This window comes from Glossina fuscipes, unplaced genomic scaffold (genome assembly GCF_014805625.2).
Source record: "Glossina fuscipes isolate IAEA_lab_2018 unplaced genomic scaffold, Yale_Gfus_2 3, whole genome shotgun sequence".
Classification (NCBI taxonomy): domain Eukaryota; kingdom Metazoa; phylum Arthropoda; class Insecta; order Diptera; family Glossinidae; genus Glossina; species Glossina fuscipes.
The window spans coordinates 1,656,369-1,678,609 of NW_023998417.1; the positions used below are offsets into that span (position 1 = coordinate 1,656,369).

General features: G+C 31.5%; 1 protein-coding gene across 1 annotated transcript in view; it reads right to left on the reverse strand.

Annotated features, from left to right (window-relative positions):
• Positions 1-22,241, reverse strand: part of LOC119635151 (protein turtle homolog A) — a 109,014-nt gene that overhangs the window by 38,048 nt on the left and 48,725 nt on the right. The window contains exons 3-7 of the mRNA XM_038029759.1: positions 21,929-22,137; positions 10,894-11,004; positions 10,169-10,372; positions 8,029-8,180; positions 7,436-7,580 (exon numbers count right to left, since the gene is read on the reverse strand). Coding sequence (XP_037885687.1) covers positions 7,436-7,580; positions 8,029-8,180; positions 10,169-10,372; positions 10,894-11,004; positions 21,929-22,137 — 821 coding nt within the window. The remainder of the gene's footprint in view (positions 1-7,435; positions 7,581-8,028; positions 8,181-10,168; positions 10,373-10,893; positions 11,005-21,928; positions 22,138-22,241) is intronic.

Consider the following 22,241-nt stretch of genomic DNA (forward strand, 5'->3'; position numbering starts at 1 on the left):
CGATATCTTCATTTTTGCGATCAGGAGTGTGCCAACAACAAACATCAAGCAGACGGACAGACATGGTTTAATAAATTTAAACATTTTCGCACAGATCAAGAACATCTATGCACTTTATAGGGTATCTCAATGCCGTTTCCCGTATACCCCCACCCTTTTCCTGGTGGCCAAGATATAACTTAGACTTCAAAGTATTTTTAACCGTATAGAACGTCTTTTTTATAGCAACAAACTTAGAGATAATCTCTCCTCCTTCGTTCATACTTTTTGAAAATTCTCCCTTCCCGATTATCTAGAATTCAGGTTGCTTTGTCTACTTTTACATACCAAGTCGAACCCTCGAAGCCTTTTAATTGATTGACTCCAGTTCTCTAGATCGAATTGATACCCTCCCTTTCATATTAATACCGACCACATTTGTCCAACTCACCAGCTGCACGATCGTTGACTTGTTCGTTTTGCATTAACACTGAGTCTGGAATCCTTCGATGATTCTTTAAATACGTTTAGAAGGAAATTGAGCCCCTTGCCCAACTCATAATATATATTATGTTGTTGGTAGGAATTGATGATTACGAAATTTATAGACCAAGATGATTACGTTAGCAGCCATTTAGCTGACTTGTATACTCTCATATGCCATGTATCTATGTAACTAAGTAATATACCTATGACTTTATAGTTACTTAACAAGTGAATGAATGAAAATGAAATGAAAAACCAAAGGAAAAAGTCCTTGTATCACATGATTTCTCTGTTATATTGCTCAGCATATGATTGTAAGTCTAAAGTAAATGAATATCTCACAAATCTTTCGTATGATAGATGCTTTGAATTAAGTAACAATAGATGGCGATAGGCGTACGATTGGATGGCCGTAAGGAACGTAATTCAAAAATGAATAAAAGATTTTTTCTCTTAATATCGTCGCATATTATGTCAGTGAGGTGAGTATAATAAATTAAATTTTTGCCAGAAAAATCGCTCAACGCAAAGTGATTACTATTTAAAACTGCCTTACCATCAATTTGTGTTTAGCTTATTTAAGGCTTATTTACATGTGTAACTTGTAATATAATTAATTTCATATATAAAATATTCTTTGCAGTGCCGTTATTTTTATAACCATATAATATAATGATGGTTTTTAAACAATTTAATTAAATAAATAAAATGTTTCATGAAATTAGCTTATATTGCAATTACTTTGAATAACACTTATGACCGACCGCATGTAAAAGCCGCAAAACAGAATACAAAGCTGATACATATTTTTTAAATAATAATAATTGATGCAAATGTTATAAACATATCTACATATATATATATATATATATATATATACAGTGGTCGCCACGAGTTTAGCTCACTTCGTATGCATTGTTTTCAAAAGCAAATATTTTTTTCCGATTATCACAAATATGTCTAATGTGTTGCGTATGATGCGGTCAGCACGTGCCGTTATTTTTTTTTTACTCTTATCCGGAGGGAGAACCGTTGGAGAGATAGTGAACAATTTTAAATTGCTCAAGAAAGATGGGGTACAATGCCCTAGGCCATATTCGTACCGAAGGGAACTCCAGAAACGTTGCTTAGTGTCCCAGACCCGTAAGAAGGACTCTTTGATTTACACAGCGTCTATCGTTGGTCCATTGAAAAGTTGAACAGTAATTCAAAGACATGTTTTTGACAAAACTCGACACTGACGTTTCCTCCAGAACGTTAAGAAGAAGATTCTATGAGGAAAATTAGCCTGGATGCATTATTCAGCATAAGTTACGCCCCCTATTTACGCCCCCTTCACCTTTTGGAAAAATATACTTTGGAGTGACGAATCGAAATTTTGTCGATTCGGATCAAATGCTAAGCGGTACGTATGGCGTCCTCCAAACGTGCAACGCAATCCAAAGTACACATCTAAGAGATCTACAAGGCGTGGTAGTAGAAATGTGCTGGTGTGGGCCCGCTTTTTTTTGGGCATGGTATTTGTCCCATACATAAAATTGATTCACTAATGGATCATGGATATGTTTATAAAACTCTACTTGTAAACACAATGATTCCATATGTAGAGAAAACCAGGCTACTCAGGTGGCTTGCATGACAACGCTTCACGCACAGTGAACAGAACATCATAGATTTTTTGAAGTGGTCGTATCTCAATCCTATTGAAAGCTTATGGAATGATGTAGAGCAACATCTTAGTGGGGAAAAACCCAAAAATCTAAGTGATTTGTGGACGAAAATCCAAAAGGTTTGATACGCAATTTCAGTGAAGCGTTACATGCCCACGGAGAACAGTGCGCCCAGAATATATGCAAGGTGTTATTAAAAACAAAAATGTATCCAACAAAATATTAAGTTTTTAGCCAATAGGAAGGGAAAATACATCCAAATGCATTAAAATGACCAAAGAAAAATAATGTTACCTGAACTTTAGATAGCACACAACGCGAAAAAAGGGCACAGTTTAAGAAAAATAAAAACTCAAACGAATATTCGCCTAACCAAAGAAAATGTGCTAAACTCATGTCTACCACTGTATGTATGTATGTATATGTAAAGCGTAATATGTATTTTTATATTCGTATATTAATTAAAAGTCTCTAATGATTGTTTTGGTTTCCCTTTCATAAGGATATTTAATAGCATACTATTCCAATATCTTTTACAACAAAAGTAAGGTAATAAAATTGATTTTAAGAACACTTTTAATCATTTACAAATGTTGTAAACGAATAATACAAGATAATAAAGTGTTTTCATATTTCGTAAGAAGTCTTCCTCCCCTATATAAGCAATTGCGGACAAATTCTCACTATAAAGCACATTTTGTGTGATTGCGATAACTTTTCCTGGGCTAAAAGTATTGCTTGCGGAGCGACTAATCCTATAGGACAATCTAAAATCCGCTACAGAACAGAACATCAATACAATATATTATTTTATTAAAACTATTAGGCAGGCTCAACACTTAATGCACTTTTATAGATTAGGACCGATAACCTGTGTTACTAGTGCTCAATGTCTTCTTCTTTTCGTCTAAGAATTTATTTCGGAAGGTTAAGGGAAACAAAATTTACAAAGAATCTAATATCGAACAACTAAGGCGTTGTTTTAGGCTGGCAACCCTATCATAAATATTTCAGAAAATCAATTTATTTTTCTATTGACCTAAACGTAATGTCTATTGATCCGAGTAACGAGGAAAAATCCATAAATTTACAAAAAAGCTAATAGCGAGCAACTAAGGCGTTGTTATAGGCTGGCAACCCTATCATAAATATTTCAGAAAAACAATTTATTTTTCTATTGACCTAAACGTAATGTCTATTGATCCGAGTAACGAGGAAAAGTCCATACATTTTTGTTAAGAAAAACAGAGTTGCGTTCAATTTACGCTTCACTGTACTGACCAATTTTGGCCCATTTTTAATACCAACCGGTGTGCAAAAATTTCCAATTTCCCTAACACTTTTGAAATCGATATCTTCATTTTTGGGGCCAAGAGAGTGCTAACAACAAACACCAGATAGACGGGCAGACATGGGTTAATCAATTCAGAATTTCAGGCTGATCAAGAACGTATATGCCTTACAGATTCTCTGAAACTTCGAACAAAAACAGAATGACTATACCTACCCTACCCTGCAGTGAGGAGTATAACAATTACATTGTAAGGAAGCAATTGTTAGAGGCCAAGGGAAGATGGCCCCAAGATAATTTATATTTTGCAAGGGCGACTTTTACCAAGGAAGCATATTAAAATTACGAATCTATTTTGCTGTATGTTTCGATTCATTTCATCTGCGTCCTGTGCTTATTAATTTTCAAAGATTTTCGTTACTAAGAATCGATTTATATCAGTAGATTACATCAATATATCCATTACTATATGATATCATACACGTATGCATGTCAGTGTTTTAGTTATTATCAATTCCTTTTATATCCTACTAATTCTTTTAAACTTTTTTACTTAATATGTTTTATTAATTCATTCAATAACAAATTTTTGTCTCAATTCCCTCCGCTGCCAATGTCTCGTCTAGTTCAAGGGTTTCCGGAAAACTATATTTGCTAGATAAGATAAAATCTAGCCTCTAATTAGACTCTTAACCTTAAGCTAATCGCTTTGAGCCCTTGAGACTTATTTGAACTATGAACTTTGATTTTTTAATTATTTCCTAAAAAAAGTTTTCTTTTACTTAATAATAATAATAATAATAATAAAAAAAAAATCTTTTTTTGCAAATTTTGAAATTCATAATGACATTAAAAGTGTATTTTTATACCATGATGCGACCCAAAGTCACACGGTGACATATGAAGACCGTGTCTTGGACCTGAAGAATCCAAATGATCATTAAATTTGGGACAGAAATTAATAACCGCAGCTTCCATATATGATCAATTCTGTTAAGATAAGAAATTCGATACCAGGTGAGTATCGATTTTTTTCTATATAGAGGTAAAGTGATGTAAAGTAAAAGTCTTATCTTTTGGTTGATGGTTGATGAACAAATTAAACAACAACAAACAATTTAATTACATTACACATTTTCTACTCCAATATAAATGAAATAACTGTAAATGCTCTGCGTAAATATATATATATATATGTATATAAAGATTTGAAAATCAAGCCAAATACATGCAATTAAAGCCAATAGTCACCGAAAGTTTTTGAACCACAAAACTGAAATCACTAAAATGAAAGACTTTTTGGCATTTTAGCATTTGGCAGATAATGAATAGACCAATATTTCAACAATATGACTCCGCAGAAACCTATAAACATGTACTAAATGAATACGGCAAACAGAGTGAATGTCAAATGCGTATACATACATACACACATACATACGTACATACATACATATATATATATATATATATATATATATATAGATAACTGAGAGTGAATAAAAATTACACATCACCGCGATGTAAAGTTAGATTTTACGTGTCCGATATTTTTCATTAACTCGTATTCGTTGCCCAAAATATATACAAAAAAAAAAAAAAAAAACACCTCTTAAATGATATTAAAATAAATTGTCAATGTAGTAAAAGATAAAATAGCGATAACAACAGCAGCGGTCATCTCCAACGGGGAGATAACTAACACAAAAGCCTTTTATTTACGTACACGTACGGACAGTTGGTTTTTCCTTTTTTTTTTTTTGGTTTTTTTTTTTTTTTTTTTTTTTTTTGCGTTTGTTGTAATTTTATCAACAGAACGTAAAGTTTATAAAAGCTAAAATATTTACACCTTTTGCTGCTTACCTAGACCAGATGGACTCTAATGTGTAATTTTCATTATAATGTACGTTATTCACGTATAATCCGACGCAATTTTATTGGTATTTTGGTATATAATGCTTGTTACTCTGATGCTTTAATTGAAAGTTTTTTTTTTCCTTTTATTGCTCTTGTTTTTATCTGTGTGCATGTATGTATGTATGTTTATATGTATGTATTGTATGCATGTGTTATTTGCGTGTAAATGTTAAAGGCGACTAACAACACAACACAACCAATAGAATAAAAATGGTTTTTAAACAATCATTTTATACACTCTCCACACGTAATCACTGCATTTAATGTTTGTTTATACGTGTACATACGTACGTATATATATATATATAGGGATGTGTTTGTGTGTTTGTGTGTATGTGTATATGAACACGGTAAAAGCAATATTCAATGACATTAAAACCATGTCCATATAAATGCAAAAATGTGTAATTTATTTTTATTACAAACTTTGCCAATTTCATTTCTAATCACAGTTTACCCATCATCAACACAATGGTCCAAATTGGATATTAGAAACACCAACAACAATAGCAATAACAACTAAAACAAAAAACAAAAAAAAAAACAAAAAACAAAAAAACAAAAAAAAAAAAAACAGAGAAAGCATCATCACCAACTACTAACATTACCAACCAACATACAAAGCTATCGTGCTAACAGTAGCTCTTGGTAAGCAGTATATGGCGAAATAAAACTGACATTAAAAGCATTTACACAATTCTACAATTGAATTAAATTGACTGAAGCGGGTGTAGTATGAGTGAAGTCATGATTAAGACAGGCCCTAATGCATATACGCATCCATCCATTTACCCACACACACACACACACACACACGAATGAGAATTGAGCTGTAAAATTAAATATACTCAAGCTTAAAGGATACGCATTTATTAATGAACGACAGGTTGCTTCTACGAGAATAAAGAGAAAAGTTTTCCCACATATACAAACAAAACACACACGAGTCCTGAATGACTAAATACATATATATAATTACGTTACGTTGCAATTCGCAAAAATATTGTGTTTGAAGAAATTGCATAAGATATATTTGAGAGATTTTGACTTATTTTTTCTTTGAGCTTCTTGCCAAGCTTGAAGCCTGAACTATCATTCGAGTTTGGTGGTGTAGGCAATAATCAGTACAGTCGTCTTTCATTCGATCAATCAATTTAGAATCATTTTCTGAATCGATTTAGGTATTACGTACTGTCAGTCAGTTTATCTGGGTAATATCTTATCCATTTTTGTGCTCGACTTATTTGATAAAACCGGACGATCACTCTATACAAAGTGTCCTATTTGCATACATTTACTTATAGGTATTAGGTCATATAAAATGTTTTTGCGGTATCTTTTGCGGCTTGGGGTTAATGCCTACCCGCCACAGCTATGACCAAGTATTGTCTAAACGAAATGGGGTTTGAGCCCGCGAATGCTTAATAACTTCCTTCCCCCTTCTCTTCACGTGAACTGGCCAAAAGGATTGTTAATATGCCTTTCCGCTTAAGAGAATAGAAGAATTTATAATTTTATTGGTCCATTTGTGTAACTTCTACTAATTAATAATGATCAGTGAAATCGATTGTTTGTTGAATAAAAATTTGAATAGACATGTCTTCATATACTTAGGATGTGATGTCTTCTTTGGTTGCCTTAAGTTGTCAAGTTTTGAGAATAAATAGCTAAAAGTCAATAATCGCAGTCTTGGCCAATTAAAATTTCATACCGTAACAATCAATGAGTTGCCAATGAGTATATTTAGGTAATTGCCAAGAAGTTGGCAACAGTTTGCTCTATAAATAGTTGCCACAAATATATGTGGAGTGTCGAGTGTGTGCTTTTTTGAGATAGGATACTCGATATATATTTTAAAGAGCATACGGACAGAACTAAACTTTATATTGGACTTTCAAAGAAGGCAAAAGAAGAACTTAGTTATTATTTAGTTAGAATTTCAATGAAGCGAGTAATTTGCCACAAGCTGTGCTCAAATATTCCATATCATGTCTTTCTATCACTTAATTGCTGGTATAACATTTTAATTAATTATTCTAAAATGATTACTACATACATGGCTGGCATGTCGGCATATTTGATTTATACTTACAGTGAACAACTAAACGCCATTTGTCCTCGATACCACTGCCCTCAATGTATTGATTTTCTGCGCGGCATGTTAAATATTTACCATCATCATCTCGGCTAGGTGTATAGGTTAATATACTTAATGATTGATTGTCAGGTTCATTAAACTGTAAATTAGGTAAAAATACGAAAAAAAAAAAAAATAAATAAATAAATATAATTAATGAATAAACAAATAATGATGATGATACCCCATTCCCATCATCAAAGTAAATATTTTTGTTCATTGTGTACTTTCCATTCATATTGAATGACTTCACTTAATTATATTGTAAATTCCTTTGAAGAAGTAGGATAGGAATTTAGGGTATATTATATTAAATACCTCAAATTAAATCAAGTCTCACTTTTAAGATTTATTCGATTATTAAAATTATTTTAGAAAATATTTGCTTAATTACATAATTACATATGAGTGATTTTCATCGATTTTATGCTTTAAAGAGTTCAATCGTTGCACGTACATTATACACTTAATTAATGCGGTCTTTTATTAATTTCTTATATTATATATGCGTATGAGATTGTTAATATTTTAAAATGAAAAATACTTACATTTTTAGTTAATTTTTTTAATTGTTTATTTCCCTTCCACCAAGTAATTACAGCTTGTGGTTTAGAACCCGAAGATTTGCATTCAATATCATACGTTCGATCAGCTGATACGAATCGATCTTTTGTCATTATATGTACAGCAATAGGTTTCACTGAAAATGAATAGATTTATATATACGGATAAAAACTCATACATAAATATATTATAAATGAAAGATAAAGAAATGGAAACTTTTCGGAATTTGTAAATAATTTCTTGATAGTTTATGAAAATTTTATACTTTTCCCGAATCAGTTAGCAGCGGCTTGGGTTGAATGAGCTTCTCGTAGAGCCTATGATTTTGTCATTCTTTATTCGTTTTGTTGTACCCTATACCACTTTCTTGTAAGGTGTATAGTAACTTATTACGAACGTATGTACCATCTAGGAGGGCTTAAGGTAGACGCACTTTTCATTATATAGATCGATTCAGAATCGTTTTACGAGTCGCTCTAAGTCTGTCTGTCCGTTTGTCCAGGTGATGTTTGTCCATGTAAAAGTGTGTTAAACCTACTGGTCGCAATTTTTCTGACATTTTGATAAAATTTGGTACAGTGACGCAAGGATGGACGCTAAAATGGTTCGAATCGGTTCCCTAAATAATGCGCTCTTCCGAAAAGTTTTTATATGGAAAGCTATTGCAATCTTTCATAAGTTTTTTAGGCAAAAGTCATTAAGTGTTGGTATTTCGGCATTCTAAAGTAGTGTAAACGCTTTGGACCGACTGGGGAAGTTTTTTGAGTCCCCTCTAATATAAACAGTGATTGAAGCTTTATATGATAAAAAGTTCTAATTTGTAATATTTCATGGTTAAAGTTGGCTCGTAATAGTGAATTGCCAAAGAAATCTACCTTACCGAATCTGGATCATATAGGCCTATTTTTTAGATACTATCACATATAAGGATTCTCATGAAACGTAAATGCTTTCGTGCCAAAAAAGTTTATTTGTTAATATTTTTGCGATGAAAATTTCTTCGTGATAGTAATTAAATACAAAAATTAAATGGACCTAATTTGAACCACATGGGTCTAGGGTCCTAGGCCTCACTTCATAAAGTGGTAAGCGGCTAGTGAATTTCGATCACATAGGTTTTATTTTTTATTTTGCATAGGCGCTATCACTTACTTACATGGAGAGAAAGGCCAACCTCCCAATATGCGGGCTTTCATCAAAATGATGACTTTGCATGAAAATAATGTATACTTTTTGATGTATTATAACCAAATCGAACGAATAACTGTACTAAGCGAAGTGGTATAGGTATAGTAATGATCAGCATCACCCGACTATAATGTTCTTACTTGTTTTTGGTTAAGTAAATTATCTTAGTTAAGAGTAAGATCTATAAATATTAACTTCAATCCAAGGACAGACCTTGTTTAGATTATTTATATAAATTACGTAATTTGGAAAAGCATCCCATCATTCTATATAAATTACTAACTAATAATGTTAATTATTTCTTAATTTGTTCAATAGCAACAATATTTATTTACTAATATTTTCGTTATTTTTTTTTTTTTTGTATTCTCAATATCAAGCCATAACATCTTAATAGTTATGCATAAAATGATGAATGGGTAATTCATTCATAATGCTTGGTTTTCGCTACGAGCATATAAAAATGTAAAATAAATTTAACACAAACAGACATATTTCATTTCACGTTAACTGATATTATTGTACTTTAAATTATAAATAGTCATGAATGTTGTCATAGTTTTAGTAGAAAAACAGTCAATGCAGTCTGTCTCTGTTAGCATTAAAAACCAATATTAATGCTACAGGAATTGAGTATCAATGTGTGTATGCAAAACTCTTAAATTATCCTCAAGGCGCGCACACCTAAGTGGGTGCACGCTTGCTATGCTTTTCAGCATATATACATATGTATATCCATTTTATATATGTGTACATGTATATACATATACGTTTATCGTATATCTACATGATGATCATGATGATGATGATGATGATGATGATGATGATATACATTTATAGACGGCTAAAGTGCTAAGCAAGCTTTTTTTCATAGCTACAGGAGCCAGTTCAGGGTAAATAAAAAAAGATACATAAATACCGCAAATCGATACTTACAGTTGACATCCAGTATGACCACTTTGTTATTCGGTGGAGTCAGATTCGTATTGCTCGCCACACAAACTAATCTTGCATTCAAATGTTGTCGTCCAATATTTGGATACGACAAGTGGTTAACGGTCTTACCGTCTGTACGATGCTCAAATGACTCATCAATCACAGAATTATCCAAATACCAAGTCACATTTGGCCGTGGCCGTCCTATTTGAAAGAGCAGCACACATATAAAATCAACAAAGATGACATATCTACGTAAATATGACATATCTATAATACTTTGATAGACACATATACATATATATATATATATATATATATATATATATATATATATATATACATATTAGGTATGGTGGGAATGTATGTTTATTTGGTCTATGTATTCACGATAAGAGTATTGAACAAATAAGAATTATGGGAAAAGGAAATTGAAATTTTTGCTTTGCCGATAAGAAATAAAAAAAAAAAAAAAACAACATTAAAGAAGAAGAGTTCATTATATTACAAAAAAAAAAAAAAAACAAAAACAAAAAAAAAATGAGAGTAATGCGACTTACTCTTCTCCTTTTCGATAACGATCTTTTTCGATAGGAATTTTTTTTTTTTTTTTTTTTTTTTTTTTTTTTGTTACATTTGGATACAATTGTTCAAAACTCTTCACATTTCCGTATGACATTTTTGACCTATTTTATTTTTTTTTTTGTAGTTACTTCATAGCTTACCTCCTGATACTTCGCAAACTAAGACAATATCGCTACCTTCGTTGAAGGTTTCTACATTACTGATTTTTTCATGACGATTTGGCTTATATACAATCGGTCGTTCTGGTGGTACTGCAATGAAAACATTCAAAAACAAAATGAAAATATATGATTAGAAAGAAAAAAAGTTACGTCTGAATAGTAAATTTATTTTTAATTTTTAATAATAATAAAGAATTATAATAATAATTTGTTTATATTTTTAAATAAATATCAGTTTTTTTTTCCATTTTCCATAATAATTTTGTCTTTTCATGTTGCAAATATTATCTGAAATGATTGCTTGCTTTACGATGCTACTTCAAGTCACATCCCTTTCAAGCTTTTAACTATAATTTACTTTCAATCGATTTCGCAAAGCATTGATTTATTATTCATATATAAAATATATTGAATGAATATTTTTCATTTCGTTCTAATTTTGATGGAATCAAAAAAATTAAGTTTCTTTGTGAAATTCAGACGAATTTTAAAACGAATTTTAACAAGTAAAAAAGTGATATTCTTTTATATCCATCAGCGTTATCCTGAAAAACATAAAGAACTAAATTTCCATGCTCTATAATATGGAGTGGGCGCGGCTCCTTTCTATTTTCAAAATAAAAGTTTTTATCGCATAGGTCTTGTAGGCGTGTCCTTGAAAAAATTTAAATCATTTCTAAATTCTTTTGCAAATTTGTACAAGATATCTTCATCTTCGATGACGGGAGAATGTTTACCACAAATACTACACAATTGCGGAGGCAAACAGATGGACATATGCATTCCAAATTTAAAATTGGTCGAAAATTTGTATACTTTGCGGGATTTTTGAAGCTTGTTTCTGCCCCTGAATTTTCAATACCAACCTGCGCGCAAGAATTTCCAATGTTTCTGCCAAACTCGATAATTTCACTTTTGCACCCAGGAGCATGTTCACAGCAACCCTTATACAGACGGACAGACGGACACACTCAAACGAACTTAGAATTTGATGCTGATCACGACTATATACACTTCGTTGGGTCTCTGTTGTTTCCTTCTCGGCGTTGTAAGCGTTTTGGCAATGAGTATATCTTTCATCCTTCGCTGATGGGTACAAAAATCGACGATCACAACAGTTTACCTGTGCCTAAGATGCGTATTGCAAAACAAACAAAATGAAGATAGATATGCCATTAACTTTTCATCTTCCCTCCTCCTACCCTACCTACCCTAGCAGCCTTTTATCCTTTCCCATGGAGAATTAGGAGTATGAGAAAGCCTTAAAACAAAATTCGGAATAGGCAAGCGGTAAGAATTGAACCGAAACGGATAAAAACGAATTATACGCCTTTTCAGCCAGAGCGCATCTTCCTTAATTACTAATTAGTTATCCAGATTAAGGGATGAAGTAAATCCATCTTAACAATAAACCAATAATTCGCACAACGAATCTCTATTTAGGTGGAAATACTAGAAAAACTATAAGTGACGAGGGAAGTATATCGTATATAATAATTACGCGAAAAGAAACACAGAAGAACGCAGAAAATGTACCATATATTTGCAGATATCTTGAAAAAACTCCGGTTGGAACCCGGACTTCACTAGAGTAACTATTATGCAACATAATAACTATACCACAGATATCGCATAGTTGCAAAGTGGTGAAGTTTGGTCAAGTTTTTGAAATGTAGCAGTGCAGCAGCAATACGAAAGATTGACGTACGTAGAAGACTATCGTAACAACAAGTATAATGGGTAATTGTTAGGCATCTTAAAGACACTTACTGGACTTTGGGTTACGGATCTCATTGTAAGTTCACTGCATTGAATTCTTAATCCGACAGCATACCCGATTTAGGGTATACTAATATAACTCGAATGCGAAGTATTAATGCTATCGAGAACAAGTTGCAAAAAAGTTGCAAAAAAAAAAAGAAAAAACATTTCAAAAATGTTGGACATATATAAAACGTTTCGGTAAAGCCAATTCATATAATACTTATGCCACAATGGCTATCTTGTGGTATTTGCATAAACTTGCGTGCGACGCAGTTGAATGAGAAAACAGCATGAAACCGTATATTTACTGCATTTCTTAAAAAAAAAAAAATATATATATATATATATATATATATATGTATATGAGTGTGTGTGTTTGTGTGTGTGTTTGTATGCGTGCGGGTATATATCTCTTTTTATTTATTTATTTATTTTTTTTTTTTGTATAAATTTTCCAATTTTGTAGTCGTTGTTGTTATGCTGGCTGTTGATGACGTTTAACAGCAAAACATTGATATTTTATTTTTCTTCATTTTCTCTGAATATTATTTTGTTTTTTTTTTTTTTTTTGCTTTTTTTATAGTTCAGGTTAATATTTTGTTTTTTTTTTTTTTTTCTTTCTTTTTTTGTTTTTCGTTTTGTTCGTTCGTTGGACTCGCAATGAAACTCGCAAAATCACCGTCACTTTTTAAAATTTAATTTGCTTGTAGGCCGCAATATTGGCTGTGGAATAACAATTTTTCTGGTAAATGGACACGAGCGCATTTAAAACTTTGCAAATATACGCATACAACAACGGTTTACCTGGCATAAAAATGGCTAAGAAGTCTATTTAATATTTGTGCATGCATTTAATAAAAATTGCACTTTAAGAGTAAAAACAAAAAAAAAAAAAAACAAAAATTTTGATTTTTAATGGAATGAGTTCGTCACACATAAATTATGAAACTATATATATATACATATACTATATATATATATATATATATATATATATATATATATACATAGAGTAAGTAAAAGTTTTAATAATAATTTTTTCAAATTTTAAAATATTTTGAAATGATTTTAATATTTGAGATACGAAAGTCACGGAAAGCGTTAATTATTTAAGAAAGGATGAGCCATTCAACGATTTTGTGGTATTACGTTACGTGTCAAAGAAGCTGTTTAATATAATTACCTAGAAATTTATATGAGCACATGGACACGCACATACTTTATTGCTTTAATTTTAATCAAGTTTCGTTCGTTTTAATTGCGGCTATCGTTTTGCTGTTTTATATACTAATAACAAATAATGCTATTCAAAATCTTCTTTTTGTCAATGTGTATATGTGCGATGATAAATGTTTATTATATAAAGAATTGAAAACTTTTTTAAGGATAAATATTAAGCGCACACAAGAGTATCGTGAAATGATGTCAAATGTTTAACGAATTAACAAAAAAAAAAAATATATATATATATATATATATATATAAAGCGACTGAATGGTGCAACATGTCACTGCCAATAAAACCAAGCACTTATTTATTGCCAGAGGTATTAATTTTTCATGGCATCAAGTTATATGAAATGGCAATGTCACGTTGACATGGTTGAGGTTTATTCTTAAGTTCAACACAGACACTTGAGCATTTCAAACACACATGATCAGCAATGGTATGATTATTGACTGCAGTGAAGCATTTTTATATCGACTTTTTTTTTTTCTTTGTGCGACCTTTCGAATACATGTTCTGATCAACGAACATGGCTTTTTTATTCTCACACTTACAAGGTTAACGAATGGCGATTTTTTTATATTAATCCCATCAAAGGGCAGACGTCATTCATAACCGTTAAGCAAGCATTTTTGCTTTCTAAGGGGAAAAAAATTATACTCACCACTCGAAAATATTTGAGTAAGTTATTGGTGTTTTCCGAGAGCGGTGATAAATATATCTAGAAGTTAGCGAATAAAACTCTGATTTTCCCGCTTTAACCTTCACGCAATAGTATAAATTATCTCGTAAAGTCTACAGAGTATAGCTTTTTAAGATCATTAAATGCATCTGTCCAAAGGGGTCAGACATTTGTGGGAAAGTGACCTACTGTGCTCTATTCGTGATGGATGGTAAACAATGCTTACTTTGCGATCTTGAAAGATACTTTACCTATATATATATAGGTATATATGTTCCCATATATATATATATATATATATATATATATATATATATAGGTATATATATAGTAGAGTGTGTAGTTGTGAGGTTTTTTCAACTGATGTGTGGTCAACCCATTTGGGATAATATAATAATAGTGAAAGATCCAGAAATAATAATGTATCGAGCGAGCAGAATTGACTCGGCTCCTTTTCTAAGAGAAAGTGTAGGTAATAATGTAAGAGTGCTGAATAATACTCCGATTATTTTTAAGCCATACGTAATTGTATAAGTTATTCCACACATTTTTTTTTTGCTTTCAATTGATAACTTCTTGTACTGAAAAAAAAAACTTCATTTGCAGGAAAGTTCACTTTTTCGAGGGCAGTTCTGTTAAATCCCTGCAATCGATGAACTATGGATGAATTATCGAAACCCATAGAGTAATGATGCAGAACTGGTGAGCCGTTAAAATCGGCAATCAAGCTGAATATGTATTGCGAGGGCCAACTGGATGTGATATTATGCTTTAGCACTTGGAATGTTTCTCTGCAAAAGAGTTATCCACGAAACAGATAACCTCTCCTTATGGATAACATCCTTCTTTTCAAGCGCCATTGTTACTTTTGTATCCTTTGTTGAACTTCAACTCCGTTTTCGGCAGCGGTTACCGATGTTAACTGTCCCGATGAGTCCCCGTCTCTCTACCTTGGCTTATTGTCTCTCAAAGACAAATACTTAAATGAAGCCTGATATTCAATTTTTTCCCATTTTCACACAATACCCCTTACGTTACCTCATTCAAACGTTTGTCAAATCAAAGCCGCGCGCATATTTGTGATGGCATATACAAATATGGTCCCAACTTTTGTGGACTAGTGCTGCCATCTTTACGCTTAGGTGGAAAACTTTTCAAAGAACTTTACTACTGCTTTTTGATCCAAAATAACCTTATCACTAGTCGTAAGGAGCTGAGAAAGTCAATTATTCCAAAAGTCATTATTCCCCAGGAGAACTTGAGTTGAAATCTTTTGTCACAATTTACAAAAAGTTGTACGAGGATTTATAAATAAGTTTGAGACAATGATTGTTTAAGACTCACACCTGGGCCAAGAGTTCTCGTGGTGCTCTTATTTATTAAGAGCAATTTAAAGAGATTCTCTCAAGTAAATTAATTTTGAAACCTATTCGTAAATTCGTACGCACATATATATGACCAAACCAGATCCTTACTTATGCAATCTCATCTATAACATTTGCTTTCTTCAACGTGCCAACGTGACTCCACAGCAGCTAAGTATGAAAAAGTTGGGCTGAAGATGCATTTAATCTGTCCTTTTTCCATGAGTCACGTAATGGTGTACAGAAAGAAAAAAAAAAAAAAGAAATCCATCAACTGAAAAAATTTTTTTATTAAATGCTTTTAAATTTTTTCTATTTTTTCTTTTTTTTTTTGATTTTTTTTTTTCATAAAGCTCAGGCAGTTTCTTTAAAACACATAGTCTTTTACGGTTATGCAAAACCCTGCAAGTAAATGGCGATATTCGACTGAAAAATATTACTGCTTTACTAATTGACGGCGTCATATTGCGATAATGTTACAAAACACACATCCATGCGCATGTTACGCTAGCAAACATGTGCAACTCTTTCAGCATCACATGGAAATGCACGCAGACACGTATGATATTTGACTGTTATGAACGATGCACACATTTTGACTTTTGTATGTGAATTATGTATGTAAGCGTATAGGTGCCTACATATATATATATATAAAGTTGTATGTATAATAATAACGTGAAAGGATGTATGAATAAAGTTCACATTATGTATGTAACATTGAGAGAATCTTGAAACTAAAAACGGATGCTTGGTTGGTTATATGGGACTTAGCATATATTTCATAAACGTCCGAGAAGAAAACTTTCTTCCATCATTTGTGTCAAAATTTGTGCTTCAAATTTTTGCCCTAAGAAGAGCACAATGAAATACGGAATGGATTGGATTCTATGATGATGATATGATATATACATATATATGATATATATATATATATATATATATATATACATATGTATTTATGCTCTCGCCTTAAAAAATTTTCTGAGTTGGTTTTAATCGCTATTTTTGTAACAAACAAAGGCATTTTCGAGTGGAGTCTTTAAGAAAGGTTTCATTCCAAAATATTTTGTATCCGAATCAATGATCATTCGTAGAGAAGGTCATATTGAAACGTCTACTGAAAACATTGTTGCCATGTGGGAGAGAGAGAGAGACCTAGAGCCTATCAATCCGGATGCAAACATTTCGCTTTCATAAAAGTAAACCGTAATAACGGTATCGAAGAATAGAAGTTGCGATCTTTTTAAAAATATTCGTAAAATTTTCCAATGAAGACATGCATTTATATTAAATACAAAGATATTTCGGTTTGTTACAACACGTATAACGTTTTTATTACACCATCTTCGGCTTATAATCCCGCCTATGTGACAATAATGCTTATGGAACCGTGCAAGCACTTGTACACACACTTATAGGTTATATAAAATTGTTAGCTGCCAACGTTGTCGACATTTGAAAATATTCTACGACATACATCTATACAAAATGCCACTGAATCTTTAGAGAATTTCGAAAACGCTTTAAGAAACTAAAGTTATTTTTTTATAATCATCTCACTGCATGCAACCACGTTCAACTTCTCTGGCTTATATGGATGCTTGCATTACGATTCTATGTATGTAGTTAGTTATATGAACTAAAAATAAATAATAAAACTTAATAACAAAAAAAAAATTTTTTTTTCTTTACCTACATATACGCACACATATATAAATATATATATATATATATGCCTGTGTGCACAGTACACTCGTCAATCTCTATCGAATATATTGTGAATTATGAATTCTTCCTTTTTACTCGTCGTAGTACTCGGTTATTGATAATTAAAAACAAATAAAATTGATCCTTACTTCCGCACCGGTTACTGTTCATATATACATTCGTATATATGATATCGTTGTGTAACGCAAAAAAAAAAAAAAAAAAAAATCAAAAAATAACAAGTAAAAGAATTTAAAAGTATTCGGATAGTTCTCATATTCAGATTACATATATATATATATGTATATAGACATTGAAATTGGCTTTTGTGCAATTTTATACTTCATTCATGTATTGATTTTACGCATAATAATTTGAAAGCTTATTGTTTGTACTTTTTTTTATTATTATTCTTTTTTTATTTTTATTTTTGTAAAAGTTCCCTCTTTTTCTCTTTCCATTATTATTTTTTTAATTGCTATTTGTCGAAACATTGTTGCATATGCAACGCAGTCGTGCAATCGTGCTATGCGATCCAATGAGAATCCAAAGAATGAAGGCTACGTCATATGATGCCATAAGAAAGGTAAAAAATTTATTATATTTATCTCTATTTGGAATATTTGTAAGGTTTCCTACTTACATAATAGGAAAGAAAGCATTCTTTTGGGCAAAACTGATATCATTTGTCACAGATAAAAAAAAACGTGAAATTTTGAAATTTTTTTGCTTCTCGACTTATTTTCTAAGATGATCTGAGCCATGTAACTGCCTGTTATGGATAGCGTTTTTATAAGGGTTTACAGTAGTGAGCACATAGAGCTTTTTATCCAAATTTCTCTAAAATATCTCTTCTGTAGTGTGATATAAAAAATAAACTAAATTATTAGGTAAAGTTAGAAATTAATTAATGCAAAAAATTTCTTAATTTTAAAATCTATTTTACTTTAGATTATTTACTTTGGCCTTAAAAGTTGAAATTTCGCATTTACTAGCACATATTAGGTATGTAAATATGAAACCGGAATTACGACTCATAGATGTTCGTAAGGCTACTTACAGAGAGAAATGGGACATACATATAAGACTGCAGTTGTGCTTTCTTTTTACACATTGGACGTTTAGACGCAATAAGCGCTTGTATTACCAACGGATATATATATTTTTTCTAACAACGACTATATTAAGTTTTGTACCAAATATCATTTTATCTTTGGCTAAACGATAAATAAAGTCTCTCGTGCATCGCAGTCTAGCTAAATATGAAAAATGGATTAATTTAGAGAACTCCGGGCATAAAAAACTCATGTCGAGTTCGAGTAGTACTATCTGTGCTTGTCAGTAGCTGCTAGAGCCTGATGAAAAGGTTCATATTCAACTCCTATCAATAACACAATTAATCGATTTGTATTGTTCACTGCTCAAGAAATGAACAAGCAACACAATGTTACTTTATTTTTTTTTTTTTACATGATATCCGTCCATCCATCGACTCAGCAAAAGCAATTCAAGTTATGTTGCAAACACTCAATTGGGAAATTCTAGCCAATGATAATCGCCAAGCTTGAGTTCCTCAATTTAAAGATTATCTGCATCGATGAGACATGCACTAGGTGAACAGTGCTTCACTACTTATGGAAAAATGTATGGGCAAAATGTAAATAGCAAATGATTGGCATTATTCTATATATAAAATATTTTTTATAATTTTTCATATTTATAACGGGAAATATTCGAATTTCATAGATACATATCTTTAAATTATTTCATTTTCTCGTGAATTTCGGTCCTAATCTTCTGGGTTTAAGTAAAGAAAAGAGAGTCGGTTGGTTCTCTTTTAATGTTTTAAAAATCTATGAAAGATGATTATGTTCTCTTCTTTCAGTTCAAAATCGAGAACAACGTCTCAGAGATTCCGACAAGTATGCATTGAGGAGATGCATTTTGTTAAGCCGTTTGCTTGAAAGGTCCTATAAAATGCTTGATCAGTGCCAAATTTCATGTTTCCAAGTGTAAGAAATATCATATACAGTAAAAGCTTCTTATTCGCGCTTCCTTCATTTGGGTTTTCACTATTCGTGGACTAAAAAAAAATTTAAAAAATTCTTGTATTCGCGGCTATAAATTTTTTTATTCGCGGATCTAATAAGTACATACATAATAATAAAATGATTCCAATAGGTATCCAACTACCATTCCATATTCACGGTTTCTATATTCGCGGCATATATACCCCGCGAATAAAGAACTTTTACTGCAATTCATTTCATATTTCAGATCATTATTTCATATTTTCATAATTCTTTACATTTTTTCCTTCAGGTTACTCTAACAATAAAGTTACGCAAACTTTGTACTCCACTCTAGGGGAGGGAAGAAGAAAGTCTTTCTTATCTTTTTTTAAGCAAAAACTTGAACTTGAACGAAACCATAGTCAAGGGTTAATATTACTTTAAAGTTTCGTTTTCAACTATCACACATCGATGAGAACGACTACTCATGTACAATGCGTACACAAGATTTAAACTTGCTAAGCTCATTCCCGCCGCTAATTGAAAGAAATGCAAGTGCAACTTTAGCCTAAATAGGGACTTTGCAAATGACTCGTCTATAACCTCAAACAAAAATGATTTTTTATTTTCAAAAAAGAAAAAAAAAAAAAAAACCCATGATTTTTTTTTTGGTAAAGTTTATGATTTTGTAAAAAAAATGTTAAAATCTTCCGAACGAATTGTTGGAGTTGTATGGCACTAGAATGAAACGATGATGCCGCAAATGAAAAGCCTTTGTTTTGCTTGGTAAATTTCGAAAGATTAGCTGCAATATTTATTGCAGAATAAAAAACTAGTTAAGAAACACTGCTTGCGGTATACAAGAGTTTATCTTTGCAATTTGACTTTATGTGCGCTATGTATGAGTTTACTTGAACATATCACATATCGCAGACAATTCCGCAAAATATTGGAATTTATTACTTGTGCAAAGTAAAACAAAATGGTGGTATATATATCATCATCATATATATATATATATATATATATAAATGTGCGTGTATGCGCGATGTGTGTTCTCTCAGTAAACACACACTAAAAATGCATAACTTCGCATATATTCCGCCAGTATTGTTGGCTTGCCTTTATGGTATTGTATTGTTATATGTAACCTACATATATGCGCACACACATGCAAGCATGCATACATGCATATACACCCATAGGCACAGTCAAGCATATACATATCGGTATTATGCATACATATGTAGATTGTTTATATTCCAGCAATTGCTTTGCATACACAATCAACCAACCAACGCACAATAACTCGATTGCTCGACGTTGCAATAAAACTTTTGAATTACTTTTGCCAATTCAACGCTTTCCAATTCGCGTACGCTCTCGGTTGTCGTTTTTGTTTTTTGCTTTCTGCTTTTTTTTTTTTTTTTTTTTTTTTTTTTTTTTTTGCTTTTTGCATTTCCGTTTTTTTTTTTTTTGTTCCTTTTTCTTTTTTGATTTTTTATTTTTTTTTGCATTGCATTGCATTTCTTTTTTCTACTACCTACGTCGCCTGTTTTGTAGATTTTGTTCATTTCATTTCTCTTATAAAATTTTTTTTTTATTTTTTATTTTTTGTTTTTGCTTTTTTGCCTTCTTTTTTTTTTTTGCTTGTTTGTTTTTCTATAATATGTAGTAGAAGATGTGAATTGGATATATTTTGTTGTTGTAGCGTTGTCATGTACAGACGTTGAAGTTACCAATATTAATACAACAAACAACACAACCAACAACATGCACGTATTCAGTTTTCTCTTGCTACCTTTGATTACTTTGTCAATTTGTTTCATATATTCATCTGTTGTGTATATATATATATATATATATATATGGGTACGTACTTACGCAACCCTTAAAGAGGTTAAACCTATAAAAAAAAAAACAAGACTTTGTGCGCTTTTATTAAAGTTTTCAATAAAGTATTGCACATGAACTATACGACTATACGATACAATGCAGGTTAATGTCTTATGTATGTACGCATGCATGCATGCATGCAAGCAAGCAAGCAAGCAAGCATGCAAGCATGTATGCATTCATGCAGCTTCCTATTTTTATCATTATTGATGACATTATTTGTTCTATTCTCAAACAGATATGTATTGTCACTATTAGAATAAGTGGTTTAAAGATCGCATAGTGCCTGCATGAGTTACATAAGCAATGTAACGATAATATTCTTTTATTATAGTAACATATTAAATAAAATTGCTTACCTATTACAGTTAAATTGATTTTTAAATTTCTTGTTGGCGAATTGCGAAAATCCACACGACATCTGTATACACCTTCGTCTTCGATGCGTATGGTATCGATTTTTAACTGGGCAGGATGCGATGTACTGCTAAAGTAAGCTCTGGGCCCAAAGGCTAACGGTGACGACCATAATCTAGCTTGGCCAAATTGTCTCCCCCGCACGTCAAAGCTATTAAAAATAAGGATATATAATAAATAACATGTACGAATATTATATTGCGGCAGTGAACGAATCTCTAGAATATTCGGTCACCTTAAGGATTTTTTTTTTTT